This window comes from Centruroides sculpturatus, unplaced genomic scaffold (genome assembly GCF_000671375.1).
Source record: "Centruroides sculpturatus isolate CEXI.00-Female unplaced genomic scaffold, Cexi_2.0 scaffold116, whole genome shotgun sequence".
NCBI lineage: Eukaryota > Metazoa > Arthropoda > Arachnida > Scorpiones > Buthidae > Centruroides > Centruroides sculpturatus.
In genome coordinates this window covers 116,065-142,847 of record NW_019384401.1, presented here as the reverse complement: position 1 = coordinate 142,847, position 26,783 = coordinate 116,065, and the positions used below count along the sequence as shown (strand labels likewise).

Sequence of the window (26,783 nt, the reverse complement as noted above, 5' to 3'; positions counted from 1 at the left end):
GGCCCTGGGAGGATTTTTTCGCTTCTTTTTTAAACGGCCGCAACCGTACGGTTTTCTGGATTTTCGGCATTTCGGACACTAAATTCCGGTCCGATCCAGTATTAATATAATGGCGCGATGTAATACGAGAAAGGATGTTTCCTTCTTTCTGGAGTGAGGAAAACTTAAAAAGACTAAATCGGCGGGTCTACGGGCGTATTTTAAATTCGTCTTGGCCGATTTACCAACAAAATTCGGTAGGTTTAACCGGAGGAAGTTCTTTGGAATTTTCCGTCTACCCCTTGGCCGGCGAGAATAAAATATCGATTGATACCCTTTTATTACATGTGTAAGCTACAAATACTTCCGTTCCGCCGGTATTTTCTTCTATGTCGACCAAACCGGGATCTTCTGGACACCGAGCGTGGAAGGTTCGACTTGTTCGTATATTTACACGTTCACCTATTTACACTTCTTTTAAAATATTTTATCTAGAACTATCACAGCGATTTAATCGAAGGAGTAAGTGTTAAAAAGGTAGCGGGTAACGGAATGTAAACGGGTCGATCTTAAGTTACGCGTAAAATGAGTAGAGAACGAACTTCCGTAGTCGGTAAGNTCCGGATTATTTGTTTCTTCTTTCTCTTAAAAATTATTTAATTAAATACTTCATTTTATTATTTTTTTTATTCAATCAATTATAATCTTCTTACGATTCAATAATTTATAAATTCCCTAACAACCGACAACAATTAAATCTGGCAATATTTTCAAACCAAATCCAAAGCAAATTAGGCCCTGTGTCAAGACCTTAATGCGGGATAGTTTTTTTTTTTCCAAGAAAAATTGTAAAATATTTTACAAGTCAAATGTTAAATATATTTGTATAATTGCATTATCTCACCTTTTATATTTTATTGCAGAAGACAGAAACTATTTCTTCCGTATCTTCTGCACGGGTGGAGTGAATCCCGACGATCCCGACAATCCAGACGACAATAAGGAACACTTGTTGATGAGATTCTTCAGAGACACCGTAGGAAAAACTTTGAGCCTGATACCCGTCAAGATCCTAGTTATTATTCTGTTCGTAGGATACGTGGCAGTCGGAATATGGGGGTGCAGCCAACTGAAAGAGGGTCTGGAACGTTCTAAGTTGTCTAGAACCGATTCCTACTCTGTAACTTACTATAAGTACGAAGACACGTACTTTAGAGAGTATCCTTATAGAGTACAGGTGATCATCAACACACCACTGGATTATTCCGATCCTAAGGTGCAGCAACAAATCGAAGATCTGATGAAAAGATTCGAAGCTAGCGAATATATGGCTGATTCATCACTAACAGAATCGTGGCTAAGGGCTTACTTACGTTTCTTGAAGGATCCAAGAACATCTTTCTTCTTGGAAAGCTACAACATGAGCAGTAAGAGTGATTTCATTACAGGATTAAGACGAGTGTTCCTGAAATTTCGTTCTGCAGAGCATTTCAAGGACGATATTGTCTTCAATGAGAATTTTACAGAAATCGTGGCTTGTCGGTTCATAGCTCAAACTAAAGATATTGCCGATGCTAATGAAGAAAAGTACATGGTTATCGAATTGAGAGACATTGCTGATAGCGTTCCTTTTAAAGTTTCTGTCTTTCATCATCTCTTCCCGTTCTTCGATCAATTCATATTAGTAAGGAGCGTTTCTATACAGTCCATCAGCATCGCCGCAATCCTCATGATGATAATCTCCCTTCTTTTCATACCGAGCCCTATGTGCGCCTTCTGGGTGGCTTTCTCTATCGTCTCGATAGAAATAGGAGTCATAGGTTACATGAGCCTGTGGAAAGTAAACTTGGACAGTGTTTCCATGATAAATCTTATCATGTGTATAGGATTCTCCGTAGATTACTCGGCTCACATTTCTTATTCTTTCATAACGGCCGATAAACCGACTGCCAACGAGAAAATGCAAATTGCTCTTTATTCTCTTGGTATGCCTATTATACAAGGCAGCATCTCCACCATACTTGGAATTGTTGTTCTGGCTTTTGCTCCCTCCTATTTGTTTCTGGTCTTCTTCAAAACTGTATTCTTGGTGATGCTCTTCGCTGCTCTTCACGGTGTGCTGCTTCTTCCAGTTCTTTTGTCTCTGACAGACGTGTGCTTCAAAAAGAAGAGCAAAGAGGGAGAGACTAACGGAAATCCACCTTTCTTTATCCAGGCACGGGAGGGAGATATCACCACTAGAAACGGTAAAGGTTCTGTGGTCATACCCCGCCCTACTTACAATAACAATGTGATAGGCCTGTCTTATGTCGATCTGGAGAATTCTAAAAAAAACGGCGAGGAGAATAGTGATAAGGATGCTGGTTTAGGAACAAGTGGGGAGGAGAGTAACGACGGAAGTTGGAGGAGTCGCGAGGATCACATCAACCCCGCTTTCGAGAGTGACGGAGATGAGAATGGCCGAGTACCTAGAAGATCTCAATCGGCACGCGATAGAAGGGGCGTATACCGCAATCAAAATCACAATTCCCAAAGAAGTCTTCAAGAAGACACACCGGGTCTTAGACCCTGCGACTGGTCATCGCCGGAAGACAGACAACAGAACAACACACCTCTATCCAGATACTTAGACAGATTAGACAGCAGTCGAGTGAGAGACTTCCAGAACCCTCTCTGAATTACATAACCGACTCTCGTGCTTCTAGTTGTCCGACTTTCAAGTGTTGCCAAGTGTAAATAGACTAACGCACACTTGGATTGCGCGTGGCCAATTTTAGGCCAATTTTTACGACAGTCAGACTGCCCGACGGACCAATATTTACAGTGATAAATTGCAGTGGCAGTACTACCAATTACAGCGCATATTCCTTAGATTTTATGATGAAGATTTTCTCGTGTAATTCGTATTTTACTACTTAACAGATCATGTCCATGTTTCGTAATTGTAAGATAATTAAAATTAAAAGTACGTGTTTTTTTACGAAAATGAATTTGAAAAATGTCAATTTACTTTCTGGAAGTACTAAACATTGCGACGGAAGTGGAATTTCCGAACAGAAAAATATTGTTATTTTCCTAGATGTTAAAACTTTGCGATTTTTGATATTAAAATTACAGTTTCGGAGTTAAAGTTTAAAACGATAAAGACGGCATTTTAGAGAAAAAATTTCTTTCTTTTCACACAGGTCATTCACGTTAATCGTCAGATCCGATTAAAATTTATTAACCATTCGCACGAACAAGTGGCCATTGCTTCCTTATCTAATAAATCACGGAGTAAAACATATTACTAAATTTCGTGAAGACCGACAATTGTCATATAATTCCGAGTAAAACGATACACTTTCCAGTGTTTTAAGCTTTATCAAAAACTGACTTTTAGCGTAGTAACGAGACGCCGAAATTGAATATTCATTTAATCCCATCCGTTCAATTAGTACAAAACCGCGCAGAGATGGCCCTTTACCTACCAAAATTCATTTAAAAGTGGTTCTTCGGCTGTTAGACAATGGAATAAAATGAAAAATTGCAGATTTCTCCAGACAAATGAAGAAAATGCTCTTCATGGTTAATTCAAAGACACTTCTCTTTATTAAAGAGTTATTGCATGGTTAGAGCAGCGTATAACATAAAAAAAACCAACATTTTAAAAAAGAAACACTTTGTCGCGATGCGAACATAATCGGGTCACACAACCGCTATTAATGTAAAGTACGTTCGTTTATAAATAATACAAATTACGGGGGGAAGGGAATATTCGGCCAAGGTCAGTCGGTGGCGTAAAAGGCCGCTTGCAGAGGGACAAATGTGCTTTGATAATTTACGGGAAATTCGAAAATAGCTTTCTTTACGTAGGCCTTTCGTTTATCGACAAGTATTTTATTACAAAAGCGGTAGTCGCAATACGGACAAACCGCATTTTTGTAATTTGCCCCTCTTTTAATAGTCGAACGGCAAACGATCGTTAAGGAAAGGGGAAAGAAATTTGGACCGAAGTCGGGTCGTGCCGAGCCGGAAAATTCTGCCGCGTAACGAAATAAAGCGCACTTTTCTAATTATCGTAATTTAGCAGACAGTAAATTTGAAGGTTTAAAAAACCGGAGTAAAATTTAAGGGATAAAATTAAAAGAAAAATCGACGACAAATTTAAGAAAAGGCCAAGGAAATTTAGGAAAAATCGAGCGAAAGGAAATAATAAGAGGTAACAGGAAATTCAAGATAATTTAAAAGAGTGGGAACGAAATTTCGACAAAAAATAGATTGGAATGGAACGAAATCGGGTAGGAAATTAGGCGAAAATTTTTTTAAAACTCTTTCCGCCCTGTGGGCACTAAGAGGGCCTCTTTTTGCAAGCCCATTATGGGTTCGGCCAGGACCACAATGGAGCTGCCGCGTGGTGAGGGACGGGGCCCGACATATCCGAACCGTCGACCCGTTCGGATTCGAACCCAGGTCCCCCAGAGCGGTGAGCTACTGCCTTGACCGCTCGGCCATCCGGCCCAGGCGAAAATTAAGAAAATAAAATGAGAAATAAAAGAAACGATAAAAGTATATATTGGAAACGACGGGGTTTAAACGTCGGGTCCGGGCCAATGGAAATTGGCGTAGAAATTTCGAATTTAAAAGAAAAACGATATTAAATTAAAAGTCAAAAGAAAAGAAGCCAAAGTCTGTGTTTTGTTTGGGCCAGGCGGAAACGCCCGGTAAAGGCGGTGGTCGAGGATTCATCATTCCCCAGGCTATATTTTGAAGTTGGCAATCGTCTCCTGACGACCAGGTTAAACCCCAGCCGTTTCTAAGCCTAGAATCTGGGCGCGGCCATTTTGACATCTTTTCGGAAGACGCAGCTATGGGAAGTTCCGAGGCACTTCCCGTATTAACCTTTTAAATCTGGAGCACCGGGTTTAAATTGGGGTAAAATGGAATTTTCCGCCGAAAAGGATTCGACCGCCGGAGAAGGAAGGGACAATTCTTCGCGGCCACTAAGTAAAAAAACCAGAGTTAAATACGGCGACGGAGGCCGCGCGACTTTCCCTCTGGCGGGAAGGCCGGCCGGCGAGATCGTTGACCCAATTTCACTTTTATTTTTATCGCCGAGTCCTAGACCCAAATACGTCGCCACTCGTTCCTCCACTTTCCATTTTTATAATTAATTCCCCCGGCCCGTAATCGACGGTCGACCACCTTCTTGACGTTTCGAAAACAAAACGAAATGTCCGCGGGTTTTTTCTACGGGCAAGGCCTGGTCAGAGTTTTTTTTACGCGGGTTAAATTCGGACCAGCGGTCTATTAATTCGTATGTAGTTAAGAAGGGAATGGTCGTCTTAGAGATGGAGACGGTAAGGGTGGGAAAGGCCAGTTACAGTATATTTCAACGGCGGGAATCGACGAACGGGGCAATTTTAAGGAAGAAAAGGGGGGCAGTAGAAGCGGAAATTACTTTCCAGCTCAAATTCTCTTAAGGTTAATACCGTCTTTAGGAGGGTCTTTTAATAATAACGGTATTCTTTACCGGACCAAAAAGGAAAATATAGATGACGCGGCCTGCAAAGTAACCGCACAAAATAGGTAGTGCCGCAAGAGTTTAATTAAGCGCTATTTTATGCGCGGGGAAAAGGCGCAAAAGAAATTCGGGAAGGAACTTCACCTCGGGCTAATTCCGAGATTTTGGCCGGAAAGAAAATTCTCGGCCGGTTGTTAAACGAAAAGAAGCGACCACCGCCTCTTCCCCCCCGACAGACCTCTCTATTTTCGCCCGTTAATAATACGGCGACCTTCGCACCTCGTCGGCTGCCGCGCATCGATAAATTTAACCCGCGGCGGACGGTATGACCTACTTCGGCCGTCCTTCCGCCGTATTTAATTAAATGCGGCCGATGGAAATTGCATTCGGGTCCTGGATAAAACCGTACCGAAGTGCCGAGTAGAGAGAGGCTCTCCTCAGCGCCCCTTCTTCACCGGACGTTGTATTAAAACAACAAACAAATTTCCCAGTCCGGTTTTCCGGCCCCGAAGGCTGGCGGTGACGCGCCCGCCTAGTAAAGGAAACGGACCGGAAGCGGGAAAAAGTCAGATTAAAGGAGAAAAGTTGCCGGGGTTAAAGGAAAACTCCCTCTTCCCGCCGGGTTAGGCGACGGCTGCCCCGGTAAATGCCGTGGATTTCCGTCTCGGGTACGGCGGTAATCGCGCTTTCTTCCCTTAAAATACGCCCAGAGGGCGCTGGCCTTCGCCTATGCGTGGAGGGAAGACCGGTGGCGCCATCTATCGCATCTAACCACATATGCCCCTTTCCAGCGGCCGACCGAATTTTAGCGCCACCAATCGGAATCGAATTGAAATTGCAGTGCCAAATATATATTTTTTTAAATTCCAAAATTTCAATTCAAATAAAACTTAGCGGACGGTCGAACAAATAATCGGCAGAATAAATAATTAACACCCGAAAAATTTTTTCGGTAACCGCTAATCGGGTGATTGGAAAATATAAATTTTTATAAAAAAGTGGCAGCCTGATAGTTCGATTCCCGTTAACTCGCTAGTAATTAAAAATGTTAAAAAGCATACAAATTTATATATATGTTATGGACAAAGTGATTAATATGGGCATTATTCATAATGCCCGGTCATTATGAATAATGACCAACAAAATCGGGCATTGTAATAAATTTCAATAATTTATCAAAGTGACCGGTCATTATGAATACTGCTATCATCTAGCTGGACAAAGTGATAATAATGCATCGAAGAGTGATCATCCAAAATACGCTAGCCAATCAACACTCGCATCTGAGTTGCGCGTCATGTTGCGTTTAGTACCGAATTTGGGGGCGGTCGCGTCTGTTTGTACTTTTGACGGACTCCCACGGAGGGCTGCTGCCGGCAGGCCGCGTATTGTTTACGCAGGGGTCGCCAAAGTGGTCTATATCGACCCCAGGGGTCGATGCGACAATGGGTTACAACCTTTTTTTTTTTTGCTTATACAGATATCACAATGTTTTTTTTTATTTTGCTCATACACTTACACTTATAATAAAACTTTACGGTGAGGGTCAATGTGAGGTTTTGGAAAATGGTTGGGGATCGACAGTTAAAAAAGTTTGGCGACCCCTGGTTTAACGTCACTACATATTGATTCTTGAACATGTATCAATATAGTTCTTGAACACATGTATCAATAACTAGTGACGTTAAACAATCGGCGGCTTCCCTCCGGGAGGAATCCATTGGGATAACAAACAGTTGCGACCGCCGCCATTACGGTGCACATAGGTAAAATGTTACCATTTAATTAAATATAGTTAATAGTACTTAGTTTTAAAAGATTACATGTTTNTAAATCGGCCAAGACGAATTTAAAATACGCCCGTAGACCCGCCGATTTAGTCTTTTTAAGTTTTCCTCACTCCAGAAAGAAGGAAACATCCTTTCTCGTATTACATCGCGCCATTATATTAATACTGGATCGGACCGGAATTTAGTGTCCGAAATGCCGAAAATCCAGAAAACCGTACGGTTGCGGCCGTTTAAAAAAGAAGCGAAAAAATCCTCCCAGGGCCCGTATACCCGAATCCCAAAACCACTACAGTGTTTGTTGTTAGTGTTACAACGTTTAAACTACGCCTTCCGGTTCCGGAACAGATCAAAGCTAGAAAAGACGGCCGTCGGAAGAGTTACGTATAAAACGAAGGACGATATATCGATTGATACCCATGGAAGCGTGGGAGACGGACAGAAAAAAGCCGCGGGTTCGACTCCTATAAATGTCAATTATGTCGTGTTACGAGGAAAATATAGAGAAGTCTATATACAGTATATATACATATATATATACATATATATATGCAAGAATACCAAGCTGTTCCATTTGATAATTGTTATCATATCGTTTTGTTTCATTTAGAAGGAAGAGAAACGTGTAGAACCAATCTCTTTTTGTACTTTTATTAGATGATCTAACATCAAAAAAAAAAACTTTTCTCACCTCCTCCAATCGACATAATATAAACATATATAATATACCTATATACAGTATTTCCAAAGTTCTGAATTTTCATAAAAATTAGTCATTGTAGATAATTAAACCACGACGAGAAAAAAAATCATGTTAAAAAGTCTTGGCTTTGAATAAAGTTCAATTTATGATGTTCACATAATTCTTTTGCTGTGTTTCTTGTCGCGCTTCTGTCTGGCTCACTGTACTCCGTTCTTTAACCACATTTCTCCCATACGCTTTTTCCGTAAACCATTTCGTTTCTTCTATCGTCCGCCCTTTTCGGAGGCGGGTGCAAAAGAAAAGCGCGGACACACATTTTTTCGGAATTTACGCGCGTAACGACCAATTATTCGCGCCGATTTTTCACCTTTTCCAAAAGGCGCCGACAGCTGTTCTTTCAGCTTTTCTTACTGGCGCGCCACGTCGGTACGTTGTTTGTCGGACCTCTTTTACGCTGGCGCAACGATTTCGAACCCAATTGAAACTGTGTTTCGTTCTCGAGTGTGTGTTTAAAAATTCTCCTACTATCTTAAATAAAACTTTGTCGCATAGTCACATTTGTTCTACCGTTCGGTTTCTATTATCCGATCGTAAATAACGATACTCACCAGCCTGTTATTTAAAATTATTATCGTACGTCTTTGTTTCAAAAGACCCTATAGAAATTCAAGAAGATTAGCTAATATTTATACAAATCAAATAGACTATAGTCTTGTTTTCTTTTAATGATCTGAAACCGTGCTTTAAACTTTGTCGCTGCTTCGAACACAATAAAGTGCAATAAATGAAGACACTTGGCGGCATCTTTTATTTAGTTATTTAGACAACTAAATAAAAGATGAAAAAACCGCCAAGTATCTTAATTTATTGCACTTTATTGTGTTCGAAGCAGCGACAAAGTTTAAAGCACGGTTTCAGATCATTAAAAGAAAACAAGACTATAGTCTATTTGATTTGTATAAATATTAGCTAATCTTCTTGAATTTCTATAGGGTCTTTTGAAACAAAGACGTACGATAATAATTTTAAATAACAGGCTGGTGAGTATCGTTATTTACGATCGGATAATAGAAACCGAACGGTAGAACAAATGTGACTATGCGACAAAGTTTTATTTAAGATAGTAGGAGAATTTTTAAACACACACTCGAGAACGAAACACAGTTTCAATTGGGTTCGAAATCGTTGCGCCAGCGTAAAAGAGGTCCGACAAACAACGTACCGACGTGGCGCGCCAGTAAGAAAAGCTGAAAGAACAGCTGTCGGCGCCTTTTGGAAAAGGTGAAAAATCGGCGCGAATAATTGGTCGTTACGCGCGTAAATTCCGAAAAAATGTGTGTCGGCGCTTTTCTTTTGCACCCGCCTCCGAAAAGGGCGGACGATAGAAGAAACGAAATGGTTTACGGAAAAAGCGTATGGGAGAAATGTGGTTAAAGAACGGAGTACAGTGAGCCAGACAGAAGCGCGACAAGAAACACAGCAAAAGAATTATGTGAACATCATAAATTGAACTTTATTCAAAGCCAAGACTTTTTAACATGATTTTTTTTCTCGTCGTGGTTTAATTATCTACAATGACTAATTTTTATGAAAATTCAGAACTTTGGAAATACTGTATATAGGTATATTATATATGTTTATATTATGTCGATTGGAGGAGGTGAGAAAAGTTTTTTTTTTTGATGTTAGATCATCTAATAAAAGTACAAAAAGAGATTGGTTCTACACGTTTCTCTTCCTTCTAAATGAAACAAAACGATATGATAACAATTATCAAATGGAACAGCTTGGTATTCTTGCATATATATATGTATATATATATGTATATATACTGTATATAGACTTCTCTATATTTTCCTCGTAACACGACATAATTGACATTTATAGGAGTCGAACCCGCGGCTTTTTTCTGTCCGTCTCCCACGCTTCCATGGGTATCAATCGATATATCGTCCTTCGTTTTATACGTAACTCTTCCGACGGCCGTCTTTTCTAGCTTTGATCTGTTCCGGAACCGGAAGGCGTAGTTTAAACGTTGTAACACTAACAACAAACACTGTAGTGGTTTTGGGATTCGGGTATACGGGCCCTGGGAGGATTTTTTCGCTTCTTTTTTAAACGGCCGCAACCGTACGGTTTTCTGGATTTTCGGCATTTCGGACACTAAATTCCGGTCCGATCCAGTATTAATATAATGGCGCGATGTAATACGAGAAAGGATGTTTCCTTCTTTCTGGAGTGAGGAAAACTTAAAAAGACTAAATCGGCGGGTCTACGGGCGTATTTTAAATTCGTCTTGGCCGATTTACCAACAAAATTCGGTAGGTTTAACCGGAGGAAGTTCTTTGGAATTTTCCGTCTACCCCTTGGCCGGCGAGAATAAAATATCGATTGATACCCTTTTATTACATGTGTAAGCTACAAATACTTCCGTTCCGCCGGTATTTTCTTCTATGTCGACCAAACCGGGATCTTCTGGACACCGAGCGTGGAAGGTTCGACTTGTTCGTATATTTACACGTTCACCTATTTACACTTCTTTTAAAATATTTTATCTAGAACTATCACAGCGATTTAATCGAAGGAGTAAGTGTTAAAAAGGTAGCGGGTAACGGAATGTAAACGGGTCGATCTTAAGTTACGCGTAAAATGAGTAGAGAACGAACTTCCGTAGTCGGTAAGTATGCACGTAAACGGGCAGTGGAAGACGGTAAATTCTACCGGGACCCTTTTATCCACCGTCTAAACGGACATCTCGCACTAATACTGCTTAATCTCTCGCACTCGGCCGTTCACTCGCACCTATTTTTATTGCATTTACACGCAACATTTTAGGTAAAAATTACACTTAAAATGCTAAATTTTACGGAAAATAATAAAAGACAACCCCTAATTTGATAATTTGGTAAAACGGAAACCGATTTTCTACCTGTTAAATTCAAAAGTTTGCCTTTTTAAGCCGTAGAATCTGGGATTTTTTTTACTTAATAGACGTCGGCTAATTTTTGAGCTGTTCTTCAGGTGTGTAACGCTTTATTTTTTTCGGTAAACGAATAGAAGTTTTAGAAAATTCCACTCCGAACCCAGACTTTTTTCTCTGCCTTTTTTTACATAATAAAAATTAGAAAACGTTTAGGAAAAATCGAATTTTGGTTTGGGCATTCCCAACGGGAAAGGCGCAAGAAAACTTGCATATTTAACAGCTAAATTTTCAAAGAAAGAAGTGGAGTGTACTTTTGCGTAAGCTTCACTCGGCCATTTCCGTATTAAGAGGAGGCCGCGTCCGAGTAAATACAAAAACGGTGCGGTGAAACGTCACGCGCGAGTTTTTAAAGGAGAAAGCAGGCGAGAAAGGAGGAAAAATTAGGCAGGCGGCCGGTGGGGTAGACATTTTGTCGGACGCGACGGTTGTTTTTAGATGACGATGAGCGATCGAGAGAAGAAACCGGGCCAGTGATGAGAGTGAAGACGACGGGAACGGGACACTAGTTTCTGGCCAGACGGGTGTAGAAAGTGGCTAAGGGGACGACTAAGAAAAAAGAGAAGATTAGTGAAATACCAAAGAGTTTCTGCTTTGTCCTAGGCTAATTATCTAAAAAGAGTTCGATTACACTTTATACTCGGGGAACTTCTTCTTGGCTTTCCGTTTGACCCCCGCCGGATGAGCCGTGCTCTGTGCAGGAGTCGGTGTGGTCGGCTGAGACTTCTGTGTTCGTTCGGGCCTCGGAGCGGAAGAAGAAGGCGGAGGAATAAAAGCGTTGTCTTCCGACGAATTGGCGTACGAGTCTTCCGAAGGGGGGCTGGGAAAATAGTCGCGTCCGTCGCGCTTGACGGCCTCCGGCGGCTGGCGCTGGCCCGGCTTGCCCGTCACCGGCAGAGCCTCCTCGCTGGCACTCCTCACCAGGTGATGCGACGAAAAGGTGCTCCCTTCGTCGTCGTCGTCGGCGCTGTCGTCCGCTTCCTCCTCTTCCGGCGTCACGTGTCTGGAGTAACGCGGCGATTTGGTGTTAGCGGAGGGAGGCTGGATGTGTCCGAGCAAGTAACCCAGACCCGTTTCCAGGTGGTGCTTGGCCATGTCCGAAATGTCCTTCCTCTCCAGCAGGTACTGGCGGTCGGCTTCGGGCACGCTCAGACGAATCTCTTCGGACAGGGTGGGCGAGACGTGGCGCTGCTGTTGTTGTTGTTGTTGCTGCTGCTGGTCGGGGTGCTGCTCCAGTTGACACAGGAGATCCTCCAGGTTGCGAATTCGAATGGGTCCGCCGGACTGGACGCCGTCTTCGTCTTGGACGCCGTTGGGTGGTGGAGACTCGTCCCTGCCTTCGTCCTGAGGCGTGGCCGATCCGCTCTCCCCCGAACGATAGGAGGAGGCGGTTTGCAACGCCTCGAGTATCTCCTCGTGATAACCGTTCAACGTCTTTAGTGTCCTTTCCACTTCGGTCAGACCGTCGTCGCCGCCGTCGATATTATTAACTAATTGCGTTACCTCTTGGTTGTCCGACTGAGAAGCTTCGTCGCTCCACTTGTCTTTCTCCTGGTGTTTCAGTATTCCTTTCTCGGGTGTTTTCGACAGGTCGTTCGACGACACTTCGATGAAAGTGGAAGTTTCGTCGGTGGGCTCTCGTTCCTCTCCTTCTTCCGAATCCTTTTCTCGACGCTGACGCCTCAACTCCTGCAATTTGTCTTCCCTGCAGGACATGGGGTCACAGAGAAGTCAATCCCGCCTGTTGCGCTTCAGTTTGTCTCAGAATTTTGACCAACATCAAACCTAATGAATGCGTGAAAATTGAACAGGGTGTGACCCTGCTTGCATCAGCTACAATATCTATTTCTAAATAAATCTTTAACAACTTTGCCTTCTTTTCTTTTTAACTGCCAAAATTTCTCGTTTCTTTCTCTTTTTTAATTCAAAGAAAATTTAATTTTGTTTTTTTCTAACTTTTTCCCGACGTCGATCGTAGGTACTGTACACACGGATTGTACAGGTACGTACCATAAAGCATAGCAAATACAACTCCAGTTCATTTATCACACATAAAATTAAATATACTCAAATTATATTTAGATAATAAAAATTTTAATTCTAATTTTCATTTCTAAAATTAGAATACTTACGGAAATTTTAACCTCGTTATTTCCTAGTAATTCTCGCACTTTCATTTCCTCGATCGGTCGAAAAGGAATTTAATCTTTATTCCTTTTCCCGACATTAATTTTAACCTGACGTTAGCGGACCGTCCGAAAGTTCGTTAACCCGGGCGGAGGATTTAAAAATGACAGATTTCGCTCCCACCCCAAACGAGACGGGATCCCGCCGGGGGCCGAGGCCGACGTTAAGTTGTGGCGCCGAAATTCCAGGAGGGGACAGCGGTGGTCCGATGCTCGGGCCACCGCCGTCCCCTTTAAGCCTTTACTTCGTCCGGCGCCAAAGCAAGCAGGGTTTCCCGTCGGGCCGAAGGTCAGGGACCCCGTGACACGGTCTACGTCTTAACGAAGAGAGCGGTGGGTAAAAATACAATTTCATATTAAGAAAGGGGAGATAACCGACGAAAGCAAGACTTCCCCCGGCCGGGTACTATTTTCCCGTCGCTGTCTTTAGGGAATTTTCGGAACGTAGCCTACCAGTAAGGAAGTAAAAACGGAGAGAATCCGTGTGGGCACGGACGGCCGATTTCTCCGGGGTCTCCTCCGAAAATAAAATTCTTCCGTCGTCGACTGAAGAGAAAACGAACGAACGGCTTCCCCGACTTTTCTTCCTCCTTTCCGATATAAACGTTTTACCCACGAAGACCACCGGAAAACGACGAGTCCTTCTCTCCTCCTTTAGCCGACCTCCGGTCTTTCGGAACCGGGAACAGCTTCACACTCTTCCCACCGCCCACGTCAAACGGAATTTCCTAGGGCCGAGCGGGCGTCGATAAACCGATTCTCGGGTCCGACGAATAAGTATAAAGGTTAAGAGATTACCTGTGGCTCCGGCATCCGGGCAGTATTCGACCCGGCCAGGGCCTTCCGCCTCCACGGTACCGAAATTGGTTGGCAGGTAAGAAAGAGGTCGGACATGGGAAACCGCCGAGAAAGCCTTCCTTTACGGATTTTCGCAGGGAGGGAAGCGTCAAGACGGAAAGTAAAACGGCCGCGGGAGAGTAGTTTTTGTGCTTCCGGCGTTCTTCTCTTCCGGATTAATGAATGGGACGGGGAGACTTATTAGAAAAGGGAGGAAAAATTTCCGTAATTACTAACGACTTTAAAGGTAAACGGCCGACCAGACTTACCTAATTACCGATTACGACCAAGGAACAATGCGCACCTTTTAAAAATATTGGGAGGAAAAAAAAAAATAAGGACCGGTGCAGAGTTAATTGCAAAACCGAAACCTTTCTCGCTATCCAACGGCAAGTAACGGAGCCCGCCAGCATTCCTACCTTTTTGCTAAGGTATATACGCCGATGGACGGGGAGAGGGGCCGACTCCGTTTTATTCGGCACATTTTAAAAGGCAGTTTACAAACGTCTGTCTTCCGTCGCCTTTTCCCCCAGTCCTAAACCAGTCTTTTTCGTGGAGCCGGAGGCTGGGGAAACGACGCCGCAAAGTCCGTGGAGGTCCGGAAAGAAGAGATCGACTCCCGGGCACCATCTTCGTCCAAGTATGAAGAAAGGGGAAGCCGGACCGTAAAGGGAAAGGGAAAGGGTGCGGACTTTCCCGTCACCCGACCTTTACGCGGGAGAAAAGTTTGCATTTATCTCTGCACCCAACGAAACGATATAAAATATAGGAAAAGTTTAAGTCCATATTTGACAACAAAGAAAGTGAAGAAATTAATTCCAAAACAAAAAAAAAAAACCACAAATCAAACTTTGAAAGGAAACTTTTATTTAAAATTATAAACATTTATAAATAATAAGAGAAGAAAACATGAAATCAATTAAAACGGTATAAAAGTAAATTCTTATCGACTAAACGGAAAAACATTAATATAAAATCTATCTTATTCTACAGTATTTTAATTACGGTAAAATCTTGATNGAAGAATCCGTCGGGAGTATAAACGGTTGCGACTGCCGCCATTATGGTTCACATAGGTAAAATTTTACCATTTAATTAATATAGTTAATAGTACTTAGTTTTAAAAGATTACATGTTTTTTTAAATACTTTGAAATAATTCACAAAAAATAAATATTTCTAAGTGAAATAAATGGAGTTTTTTTAATCAAATTAAAATGTCGCACAATTTAAAATTCAATACTAAACGCAATACGCACTCAACACAATACAATCAGCAACTCAGAGTGCCAATTGGCTAGCGTATGTCGGATGATAACTTTTCAACGTATTATCACCACTTTGCCCGACTAGGTGATAGCAGTATTCATAATGACCGGTCAATTTGACAAATTAATGAATTTTTATCACACTGCGCGTCCTTTTTGGTCATTATTCATAATGCCCGATTAATCACTTTGTCCATAACATATATANGGAAACTTTTATTTAAAATTATAAACATTTATAAATAATAAGAGAAGAAAACATGAAATCAATTAAAACGGTATAAAAGTAAATTCTTATCGACTAAACGGAAAAACATTAATATAAAATCTATCTTATTCTACAGTATTTTAATTACGGTAAAATCTTGATTTAATGTACTGTACACAAGAAAGTTTTTCCTTTTCGTTTTTGTTACTCCCACCTTTTGGCCTCTACTTAGATTAAATTTTCGACTACGGTCTGGGTATTTTTATACCGGGGGAGGGTAGGCCGTCCTCCACGATGGGGGGTTTTCCACCCGGCCTTCATCCGTCGGTCAACCCTCGGACTACAGATGGACGGTATTGTTTCCGCGGGGTAACTACCTCCCGGGATAATACGCAGGGCCAACGACCACCCACCCGCCCGTCTGCCGTAAGGCTACGCTGGAGGAACGGAAGTAAAGGCTCAATCGTCCTTTCGGCGTATCACCCCATCATCCTCTTTGGACTGCAATTTGAAAAAAAATTGTAGATCTATAAATTCCCACTGTCGTCTGTCTGTCCGTCTTTCCTTAATCTCAAGATCGAAGTTAGATGAAACCCGAGACCAGATACGAAACCTTAGGAGAGGCTCCGATTAACTACGCAGGCGGTTTTTTTCAACCTCCGATGATCCAAGATAAGTATAAATAACAAAATAAATTTATTACTAAAAGTTAGGTACAAACATGGTTACTTTTCGACATAATCACCGTGAAGATTGGGACATTTGTCATATCTGTGGACGAGCTTCGCATTCGCAATCCCCTCTTTATAAAACATTGCCGCCAGTGACTCGAGATGGGCCTTAACGTTGTTTTGAAGATAATCATTAATCTCTAACCTCTGCCCTCCTAGCCCGTTTTCAGTTCAGGAAAGAGGTGGAAGTCGCTCGGCGCTAAATCGGTGCTATACACTTGGTGTTTAAAAAGTTCCAAGTTGGGAGGAAGTCTTCACACACCTTTAACGTATGAAAACTTTCGCCTCTTCCCTGAACTGAAAACGTGGCTAGGAGGGCAGAGGTTCGAGATTTTAATGACTATCTTCAAAACAATGTTAAGGCCCTTCTCGAGTCACTGGCGGCAACGTTCTATAAAGAGGGGATTGCGAATGCGAAGCTCGCCAACAGATATGACAAATGCCCCAATCTTCACGGTGATTATGTCGAAAAGTAACCATGTTTGTACCTAACTTTTAGTAATAAATTCATTTTGTTATTTACACTTGTCTTTGTTTTATGGACTCTCGGAGGTGAAAAACCGCCCTCGTATATACAGTACTAACTTCCCATGCAAACCAAAAGTCACGTTTTTCAATTCAAAAAATTTTCACGAAAGGTGTTACCAGTAAATAGATGACTTGTTAAAGGAAAAGTATGATGTACGGGAGCAAGACACTACTGATTTGAGATGGAGAGCGTGTTTTAAATTAAATAAATTAAAAATATGATTAAAAATTGCAGCCTGGTATTGTGACACGTCACTATAAATAATCGCTCGTTTCAATTAGCCTTTTTACATTTATTCTAATTAAAGCGTATTCCTTTAACTTATTTAAATATCGTTATTCGAAGTCTAAAACTTTGGCACAACAAAACATCTTTAAAGCGATGTATGCTTTAACATGGCACGCGGACCGAAAAAGGTTGGCCGTCGAAGGTCTAGACCAGTGTTTCTTAACCTCTAATGAATCGTCGCCCCCTTCACTACAAAATTCCGATGCCGAGGGCCAAGACTAACGCCAAATTCGTATTGCATTGAATAGACTAGTGACTAGTATAATGTTATTTGTTTGATTATTGTACGATATAACGAATAAAATATCTAATTATTCTTAATATAATGTTTTACTATATCGCCCNACTCTTTCAGCCCTGTGGTCTTTTTGCAAGCCCATTATGGGTTTGGCCAGGCCCACAATGGGGCTGCCGGGTGGTGAGGGACGGGGCCCGACATGTATTGGACTCCTGTTAAATTTGACCTTCCGAGTTTTTTGCAAATCTTTACGTTTTGAAACTTCCCCGACCCAAAAACAAGTAAAACAATTACGTGCGCGCGAGTTGACGTCTATTTCGTTTCGTTGACATCTCGGGATGGTGTAAAGATTAAGAAATGAAATTCGGCACGGTAACTTGTGTATAAGGAGTATCGATACTATAAAATTTTGATAGTGAAGGGTCGAGGGAATGAGAAACAGTCGCGTCGTATCTCGAGTGAGATCGGACTTAAGATTTTAATGGTTTTTAGCATCTACTTTTTAATATAAAACTCGTCTATACCCCCAAAATTAAGCGTTTTGTTATTTTATAATAATTAACAACATAGAAAGCTTTTATAACAAAATCTCGTAACAGATGACGCCACACGATTTTTATTTTATTTAATTTATTTATTATGGTTAATAATATAAAAGTTATTTTTTTAAATCTCTGTAAATGTTTTATCACAATTCAATGCCATTCCAAATGTTATTAAATTTCAATTGTTTGATGACAATTTTATTGTAAAAAATATCTGTTGGTTAAATTAAGTCGTTATTTTATGACTGAATGCAGAACGTAATAACATCTACATTGTTTTACTGATACCATTTCGTCTTGAGGTGAAATATCACCGAGTGAAACTGTCAATACCTCATCGAATTAAGAAAATTGTATTTAATCGATGTCAGGTAAAATAATACCGATTAATGAAAACGCATTCGTATAAACAATCGGCATTAGTTTTATCACCTGACGTTTTCATTACAATCAGTTTTTTATAAGTAGAAAGTCCCCCGTCAAGTGTGACGGACTACGTTCTACGAGAAAGTATCAATCGGAGAATTGAAGAAATTCAAGATGATTAGCTAATATAGTAGAGCGTCGATTATCCAAAGATCAATCATCCGAAAGAATTCCAGTCGGCAAATGTAAATTTTCGCCAGTGCTGTGGCGCTGCAATCTTTGGCTATATCTTGGGCTACTCAAATATTTTACGTTTTTGATACTAAATTAACTTCTGAAGTATAATTTTTTATTGTTTTTATATTTTTCAAAATATTTATTTTGTTCGTAGAAAATAAAAAAATAATTTTTAACGATACAATAGTCTTCGTTAGGCTTAACATCGACNTGGAGTAACGCGGCGATTTGGTGTTAGCGGAGGGAGGCTGGATGTGTCCGAGCAAGTAACCCAGACCCGTTTCCAGGTGGTGCTTGGCCATGTCCGAAATGTCCTTCCTCTCCAGCAGGTACTGGCGGTCGGCTTCGGGCACGCTCAGACGAATCTCTTCGGACAGGGTGGGCGAGACGTGGCGCTGCTGTTGTTGTTGTTGTTGCTGCTGCTGGTCGGGGTGCTGCTCCAGTTGACACAGGAGATCCTCCAGGTTGCGAATTCGAATGGGTCCGCCGGACTGGACGCCGTCTTCGTCTTGGACGCCGTTGGGTGGTGGAGACTCGTCCCTGCCTTCGTCCTGAGGCGTGGCCGATCCGCTCTCCCCCGAACGATAGGAGGAGGCGGTTTGCAACGCCTCGAGTATCTCCTCGTGATAACCGTTCAACGTCTTTAGTGTCCTTTCCACTTCGGTCAGACCGTCGTCGCCGCCGTCGATATTATTAACTAATTGCGTTACCTCTTGGTTGTCCGACTGAGAAGCTTCGTCGCTCCACTTGTCTTTCTCCTGGTGTTTCAGTATTCCTTTCTCGGGTGTTTTCGACAGGTCGTTCGACGACACTTCGATGAAAGTGGAAGTTTCGTCGGTGGGCTCTCGTTCCTCTCCTTCTTCCGAATCCTTTTCTCGACGCTGACGCCTCAACTCCTGCAATTTGTCTTCCCTGCAGGACATGGGGTCACAGAGAAGTCAATCCCGCCTGTTGCGCTTCAGTTTGTCTCAGAATTTTGACCAACATCAAACCTAATGAATGCGTGAAAATTGAACAGGGTGTGACCCTGCTTGCATCAGCTACAATATCTATTTCTAAATAAATCTTTAACAACTTTGCCTTCTTTTCTTTTTAACTGCCAAAATTTCTCGTTTCTTTCTCTTTTTTAATTCAAAGAAAATTTAATTTTGTTTTTTTCTAACTTTTTCCCGACGTCGATCGTAGGTACTGTACACACGGATTGTACAGGTACGTACCATAAAGCATAGCAAATACAACTCCAGTTCATTTATCACACATAAAATTAAATATACTCAAATTATATTTAGATAATAAAAATTTTAATTCTAATTTTCATTTCTAAAATTAGAATACTTACGGAAATTTTAACCTCGTTATTTCCTAGTAATTCTCGCACTTTCATTTCCTCGATCGGTCGAAAAGGAATTTAATCTTTATTCCTTTTCCCGACATTAATTTTAACCTGACGTTAGCGGACCGTCCGAAAGTTCGTTAACCCGGGCGGAGGATTTAAAAATGACAGATTTCGCTCCCACCCCAAACGAGACGGGATCCCGCCGGGGGCCGAGGCCGACGTTAAGTTGTGGCGCCGAAATTCCAGGAGGGGACAGCGGTGGTCCGATGCTCGGACCACCGCCGTCCCCTTTAAGCCTTTACTTCGTCCGGCGCCAAAGCAAGCAGGGTTTCCCGTCGGGCCGAAGGTCAGGGACCCCGTGACACGGTCTACGTCTTAACGAAGAGAGCGGTGGGTAAAAATACAATTTCATATTAAGAAAGGGGAGATAACCGACGAAAGCAAGACTTCCCCCGGCCGGGTACTATTTTCCCGTCGCTGTCTTTAGGGAATTTTCGGAACGTAGCCTACCAGTAAGGAAGTAAAAACGGAGAGAATCCGTGTGGGCACGGACGGCCGATTTCTCCGGGGTCTCCTCCGAAAATAAAATTCTTCCGTCGTCGACTGAAGAGAAAACGAACGAACGGCTTCCCCGACTTTTCTTCCTCCTTTCTGATATAAACGTTTTACCCACGAAGACCACCGGAAAACGACGAGTCCTTCTCTCCTCCTTTAGCCGACCTCCGGTCTTTCGGAACCGGGAACAGCTTCACACTCTTCCCACCGCTCACGTCAAACGGAATTTCCTAGGGCCGAGCGGGCGTCGATAAACCGATTCTCGGGTCCGACGAATAAGTATAAAGGTTAAGAGATTACCTGTGGCTCCGGCATCCGGGCAGTATTCGACCCGGCCAGGGCCTTCCGCCTCCACGGTACCGAAATTGGTTGGCAGGTAAGAAAGAGGTCGGACATGGGAAACCGCCGAGAAAGCCTTCCTTTACGGATTTTCGCAGGGAGGGAAGCGTCAAGACGGAAAGTAAAACGGCCGCGGGAGAGTAGTTTTTGTGCTTCCGGCGTTCTTCTCTTCCGGATTAATGAATGGGACGGGGAGACTTATTAGAAAAGGGAGGAAAAATTTCCGTAATTACTAACGACTTTAAAGGTAAACGGCCGACCAGACTTACCTAATTACCGATTACGACCAAGGAACAATGCGCACCTTTTAAAAATATTGGGAGGAAAAAAAAAAATAAGGACCGGTGCAGAGTTAATTGCAAAACCGAAACCTTTCTCGCTATCCAACGGCAAGTAACGGAGCCCGCCAGCATTCCTACCTTTTTGCTAAGGTATATACGCCGATGGACGGGGAGAGGGGCCGACTCCGTTTTATTCGGCACATTTTAAAAGGCAGTTTACAAACGTCTGTCTTCCGTCGCCTTTTCCCCCAGTCCTAAACCAGTCTTTTTCGTGGAGCCGGAGGCTGGGGAAACGACGCCGCAAAGTCCGTGGAGGTCCGGAAAGAAGAGATCGACTCCCGGGCACCATCTTCGTCCAAGTATGAAGAAAGGGGAAGCCGGACCGTAAAGGGAAAGGGAAAGGGTGCGGACTTTCCCGTCACCCGACCTTTACGCGGGAGAAAAGTTTGCATTTATCTCTGCACCCAACGAAACGATATAAAATATAGGAAAAGTTTAAGTCCATATTTGACAACAAAGAAAGTGAAGAAATTAATTCCAAAACAAAAAAAAAAAACCACAAATCAAACTTTGAAAGGAAACTTTTATTTAAAATTATAAACATTTATAAATAATAAGAGAAGAAAACATGAAATCAATTAAAACGGTATAAAAGTAAATTCTTATCGACTAAACGGAAAAACATTAATATAAAATCTATCTTATTCTACAGTATTTTAATTACGGTAAAATCTTGATTTAATGTACTGTACACAAGAAAGTTTTTCCTTTTCGTTTTTGTTACTCCCACCTTTTGGCCTCTACTTAGATTAAATTTTCGACTACGGTCTGGGTATTTTTATACCGGGGGAGGGTAGGCCGTCCTCCACGATGGTGGTTTTCCACCCGGCCTTCATCCGTCGGTCAACCCTCGGACTACAGATGGACGGTATTGTTTCCGCGGGGTAACTACCTCCCGGGATAATACGCAGGGCCAACGACCACCCACCCGCCCGTCTGCCGTAAGGCTACGCTGGAGGAACGGAAGTAAAGGCTCAATCGTCCTTTCGGCGTATCACCCCATCATCCTCTTTGGACTGCAATTTGAAAAAAAATTGTAGATCTATAAATTCCCACTGTCGTCTGTCTGTCCGTCTTTCCTTAATCTCAAGATCGAAGTTAGATGAAACCCGAGACCAGATACGAAACCTTAGGAGAGGCTCCGATTAACTACGCAGGCGGTTTTTTTCAACCTCCGATGATCCAAGACAAGTGTAAATAACAAAATGAATTTATTACTAAAAGTTAGGTACAAACATGGCTACTTTTCGACATAATCACCGTGAAGATTGGGACATTTGTCATATCTGTGGACGAGCTTCGCATTCGCAATCCCCTCTTTATAAAACATTGCCGCCAGTGACTCGAGATGGGCCTTAACGTTGTTTTGAAGATAATCATTAATCTCTAACCTCTGCCCTCCTAGCCCGTTTTCAGTTCAGGAAAGAGGTGGAAGTCACTCGGCGCTAAATCGGTGCTATACACTTGGTGTTTAAAAAGTTCCAAGTTGGGAGGAAGTCTTCACACACCTTTAACGTATGAAAACTTTCGCCTCTTCCCTGAACTGAAAACGTGGCTAGGAGGGCAGAGGTTCGAGATTTTAATGACTATCTTCAAAACAATGTTAAGGCCCTTCTCGAGTCACTGGCGGCAACGTTCTATAAAGAGGGGATTGCGAATGCGAAGCTCGCCAACAGATATGACAAATGCCCCAATCTTCACGGTGATTATGTCGAAAAGTAACCATGTTTGTACCTAACTTTTAGTAATAAATTCATTTTGTTATTTACACTTGTCTTTGTTTTATGGACTCTCGGAGGTGAAAAACCGCCCTCGTATATACAGTACTAACTTCCCATGCAAACCAAAAGTCACGTTTTTCAATTCAAAAAATTTTCACGAAAGGTGTTACCAGTAAATAGATGACTTGTTAAAGGAAAAGTATGATGTACGGGAGCAAGACACTACTGATTTGAGATGGAGAGCGTGTTTTAAATTAAATAAATTAAAAATATGATTAAAAATTGCAGCCTGGTATTGTGACACGTCACTATAAATAATCGCTCGTTTCAATTAGCCTTTTTACATTTATTCTAATTAAAGCGTATTCCTTTAACTTATTTAAATATCGTTATTCGAAGTCTAAAACTTTGGCACAACAAAACATCTTTAAAGCGATGTATGCTTTAACATGGCACGCGGACCGAAAAAGGTTGGCCGTCGAAGGTCTAGACCAGTGTTTCTTAACCTCTAATGAATCGTCGCCCCCTTCACTACAAAATTCCGATGCCGAGGGCCAAGACTAACGCCAAATTCGTATTGCATTGAATAGACTAGTGACTAGTATAATGTTATTTGTTTGATTATTGTACGATATAACGAATAAAATATCTAATTATTCTTAATATAATGTTTTACTATATCGCCCAGAAAATTGTTTTTCGCCCCCCAAAATATAAATTGTTACTAATCGCCCCCTCAACATGGAAAAACGCCCACATGGGAACGATATCGTCCCCGTTGAGAAACACTGGTCTAGACTAAAAAAATTTCCGTGAAAATTGAAATTTTGGTCACCTAGGCAGACCCCATCCGGCTTAGGGCGTCCGGAGGAGAAATCTTGTCCCCGTATCTTTCTTTGTAAAGGAAGGAAAGGCCTCTAACGTTCTTTTCATTAATCAAAAAAAAGGACAGTTTTATATTCCGTTAAAAGTAACCTTCGTTTGGTAAAGGGACCCGTAGCTATTCCCCAGTTTTTTCCGTCCGACGATTATTTTTAAAAAATCTCCGTAAACGTTTGGAAACAATCAATCGTCGACTTTAAAGGCGGAATTTTATTTAACTGCGTAAAAATATAATTTTTTCCCGCACATCCGACGTCTTAAGGGACTAAATTTTCCGGGGGTGACGCTAAAATATCCCACGGCGGACGGAGACGGAAGCGGAGGTGTTCGACCGGCGGCTTATTTCCCGACGGAGACGAAGAGGGAAGGGACCGGCCTTTACTCCTTCACTTTTAAAAGATCAGAACGTTACCTGTCCGCACCACCCCTCGAAATAATTCCCATCGTTTACCGTTGTCACCTTCGACCCTTTCGTAGGCCTCGGGCCATTTTAATGGCTATCTTTCCGTTACCTTTTTCTACCCGAGAGGAAATCTCCCAACTCTCTCTTTCTCAACAAATTCCACCTCTTTACCTCGGTACAAAAATCGTTTTCAATTGTCTGCCCGTTGGCACAATTATCTTCCGTTTCCCCCTACTCACGCTACAGAAATAATATGTTGATATGAAGTTAGTAAAAAGTTATGCCCCATCGCGTGAAATACCCGGTTTGACAATTAATCGTTTGTACCCGGTCGACGTAATTTACCAAAAGCGATAATTAATCCTTTACTTCCTCGGCTGTTATACTGTAATAGGGGGATAGTACGGCCGTCGATCAAATTTTCATCCCTGCTTGACCACCCTCCGGAACTCCAAACATAAGAAAAACCTTATGGCGTCCCGAATCACCCAAAATTTTCAAACTTGGCGGGATTATTTCTAAACCTATGTCGTCCTGTTAAATTTTGACGGTTAAAGTCGAGGATTGGTACGTGCCCTCTCCCGTGGGGGATGGACTTGACGAAAATTTTACTAGTTATTGGAATTTACCGTATCTTTAAATACTCTTTACCGTCCCCAAAATTACGCCCTTTTCTGTTTTATAATTAATAATATAAAAAAAGTATCTGGTAATGGATGGCGCTCGGCGAATTTTAACTTCCATCTAATGCGTCTTAGTGTTTTCTTAAACTTACAAATCTCTTATTTTAAGCCGCTGCCGGCCGACTAATGAAAACCGTAACGAATTTAGCAAATGGCCCTGTTGGCATTTCCAGTGCCACCGCATATCCGTAGCGATCAAAATTGTAAAAGATTTAAAAAGCGTTCGAGAGTTGGTTGGTGTAAAGGTTCTCTTTCCGCAGCGTTTTTTAGATAGAGTTATACTTTCATACCGCAATTGTGTGCCCTTTTTCTGATTTGATCCATTAAAGGTCGAGACGGATAGATAGATGAAGGAACAACGTCGTAAGCAAATCAAATTTTGGTTCAAACTTCGTTAAGTGGCGTCATCGCCTTGGAAAGTACAAGAGGAGGAATTCGTCTGTCGTTATACGTTGTAGATTGTTTTAAAATAGATCAACTCGAAAAATTAAAGAAAAAAGGGGCTTTAGTCAGAACTAGTGTAACCAAATTAATTAGTAAAGTCGATAATCTAGTAGAAAGTGAAGATAGAGAGACAAACCCTTTTACTTGAGTCGAAAGGAAGTGTCACTGTGAACCTTAAATAAGGAAATCGAAGGTTTCATTACTAACCCAGCTGATTATGACAGTTAGATAGTCAATAGTGAAGAACAGGAGGCTGTAAATTTAAGATCCAATCTCGTGTGAAACGATTAGAAACAAATACTTCCAAGCATGATGGAACAAGTCGCCGAACTGGAAATAACTCCTCTAATATTAAATTGCCGGAGATACTCTTATCTAAATTGTCTGCAAGATATGAAGGATGGAGTAACTTTAAAATGCAATTTAATAACAACATTTCGTCAAAAAACGATCAACTATCACCGAAACAAACTACGTTATTTGAAGGTTGCGCTAATAGGGAAGGCTGAAGGCTTAGAAACGCAATACGATTCGTTCGTTTCACTGTTTTAAGCTCTATAAGAAAGATACAAAAACAAAAAATTAATAGTAAAAACCCATGTCAATGAAATTCTGGACACTAAAGCTAGCTTACGAATCGGGAAAGGTTTGAGGAATTTCACAGATAGCGTCAATAAGAATATTCGAGCTCCACCAAGTTCTAGGATATGAAAGAATAAGCTTTCCGATATCTTAATTTTAAAGATTGTACTTCAGAAGTTGGATAAGGAAACTCTAAAACAGTATGAGTTCTAATGAGATTCCTAAGCTAAATAACTTGATTTCATTTTTGGAAAAACGTTCTCAAATTTTAGAAAATGTTAATAAGGCCACGTTAGTAAAAGCAGATGTTATCAAGATCAAATTAAATCAAAAAATCTGTTCTTGAAATGTAACAATCCTATGCCTTTTTGCGTTTTATGTAAGCATAATCATCCTGTTTATAATTGTGATTCTTTTTTGAGGTTGGAAACCTCTCAAAGAAACGATCTTGTGGCTAGAAACAACCTCTGTTTCAACTGCTTAACTGATCGCCATAAAGCATAAACTATCCAATTGCAACTCCAAGAACTCTTGTAATATATGCCGAAAGAGACATAATACATTACTCCACAGAAATAAAGAAATTGTGACTAGCTCTTAACTGTGTCCTCTTAAAGGAAATTCTCATCCTTTAAGACAACATATTCAATTCTTTTTTTGTCTATCTTAATACCGCTAGACATAACTGAGATTATATAAAAAATAGTATAATTACAAATATATAATTATAATATTTTACCATATATGAGATTAATTTGTTTTACATAAGCATACCACACACATGATACAGTTAACATCAATTGTACACTTACAACCAATCATGTATCACAAAATATAGGTGAAAAACATGAAATACAAAGACAAACAACAGACATCATATAGATTACATTTACCCATACAAGTAGTTGTGTAAGATCACTTCAGTTATGCCCATTTGCAGATCAGTTGAGACAATATGAGACAAGCTTAATTCTAATCAATGGATTGAAATAATCACATCAACCTTGCCTGGTGAAGAAAATCTTGGATCAGCTAACTGGCGTGGGATTTCTATCTTGCTAATATTTAAAGTGAAAACAAGGAGCAAATACATGATCTTTGGCACTATTATAA

General features: G+C 41.4%; 2 protein-coding genes across 2 annotated transcripts in view; one reads left to right on the top strand and one right to left on the bottom strand.

Moving 5' to 3' along the window:
* Positions 1 to 2,945, top strand: part of LOC111618662 (patched domain-containing protein 3-like) — a 29,909-nt gene extending 26,964 nt beyond the window's left edge. The window contains exon 3 of the mRNA XM_023360217.1: positions 903 to 2,945. Coding sequence (XP_023215985.1) covers positions 903 to 2,656 — 1,754 coding nt within the window. The 3' untranslated portion in view covers positions 2,657 to 2,945. The remainder of the gene's footprint in view (positions 1 to 902) is intronic.
* Positions 2,946 to 9,470: 6,525 nt separating this feature from the next.
* LOC111618648 overlaps positions 9,471 to 26,783 on the bottom strand; it is a 129,385-nt gene continuing 112,072 nt past the window's right edge. The window contains exons 28-29 of the mRNA XM_023360206.1: positions 18,595 to 19,296; positions 9,471 to 12,678 (exon numbers count right to left, since the gene is read on the bottom strand). Of these exons, the coding sequence (XP_023215974.1) occupies positions 11,580 to 12,678; positions 18,595 to 19,296 (1,801 nt within the window). The 3' untranslated portion in view covers positions 9,471 to 11,579. The remainder of the gene's footprint in view (positions 12,679 to 18,594; positions 19,297 to 26,783) is intronic.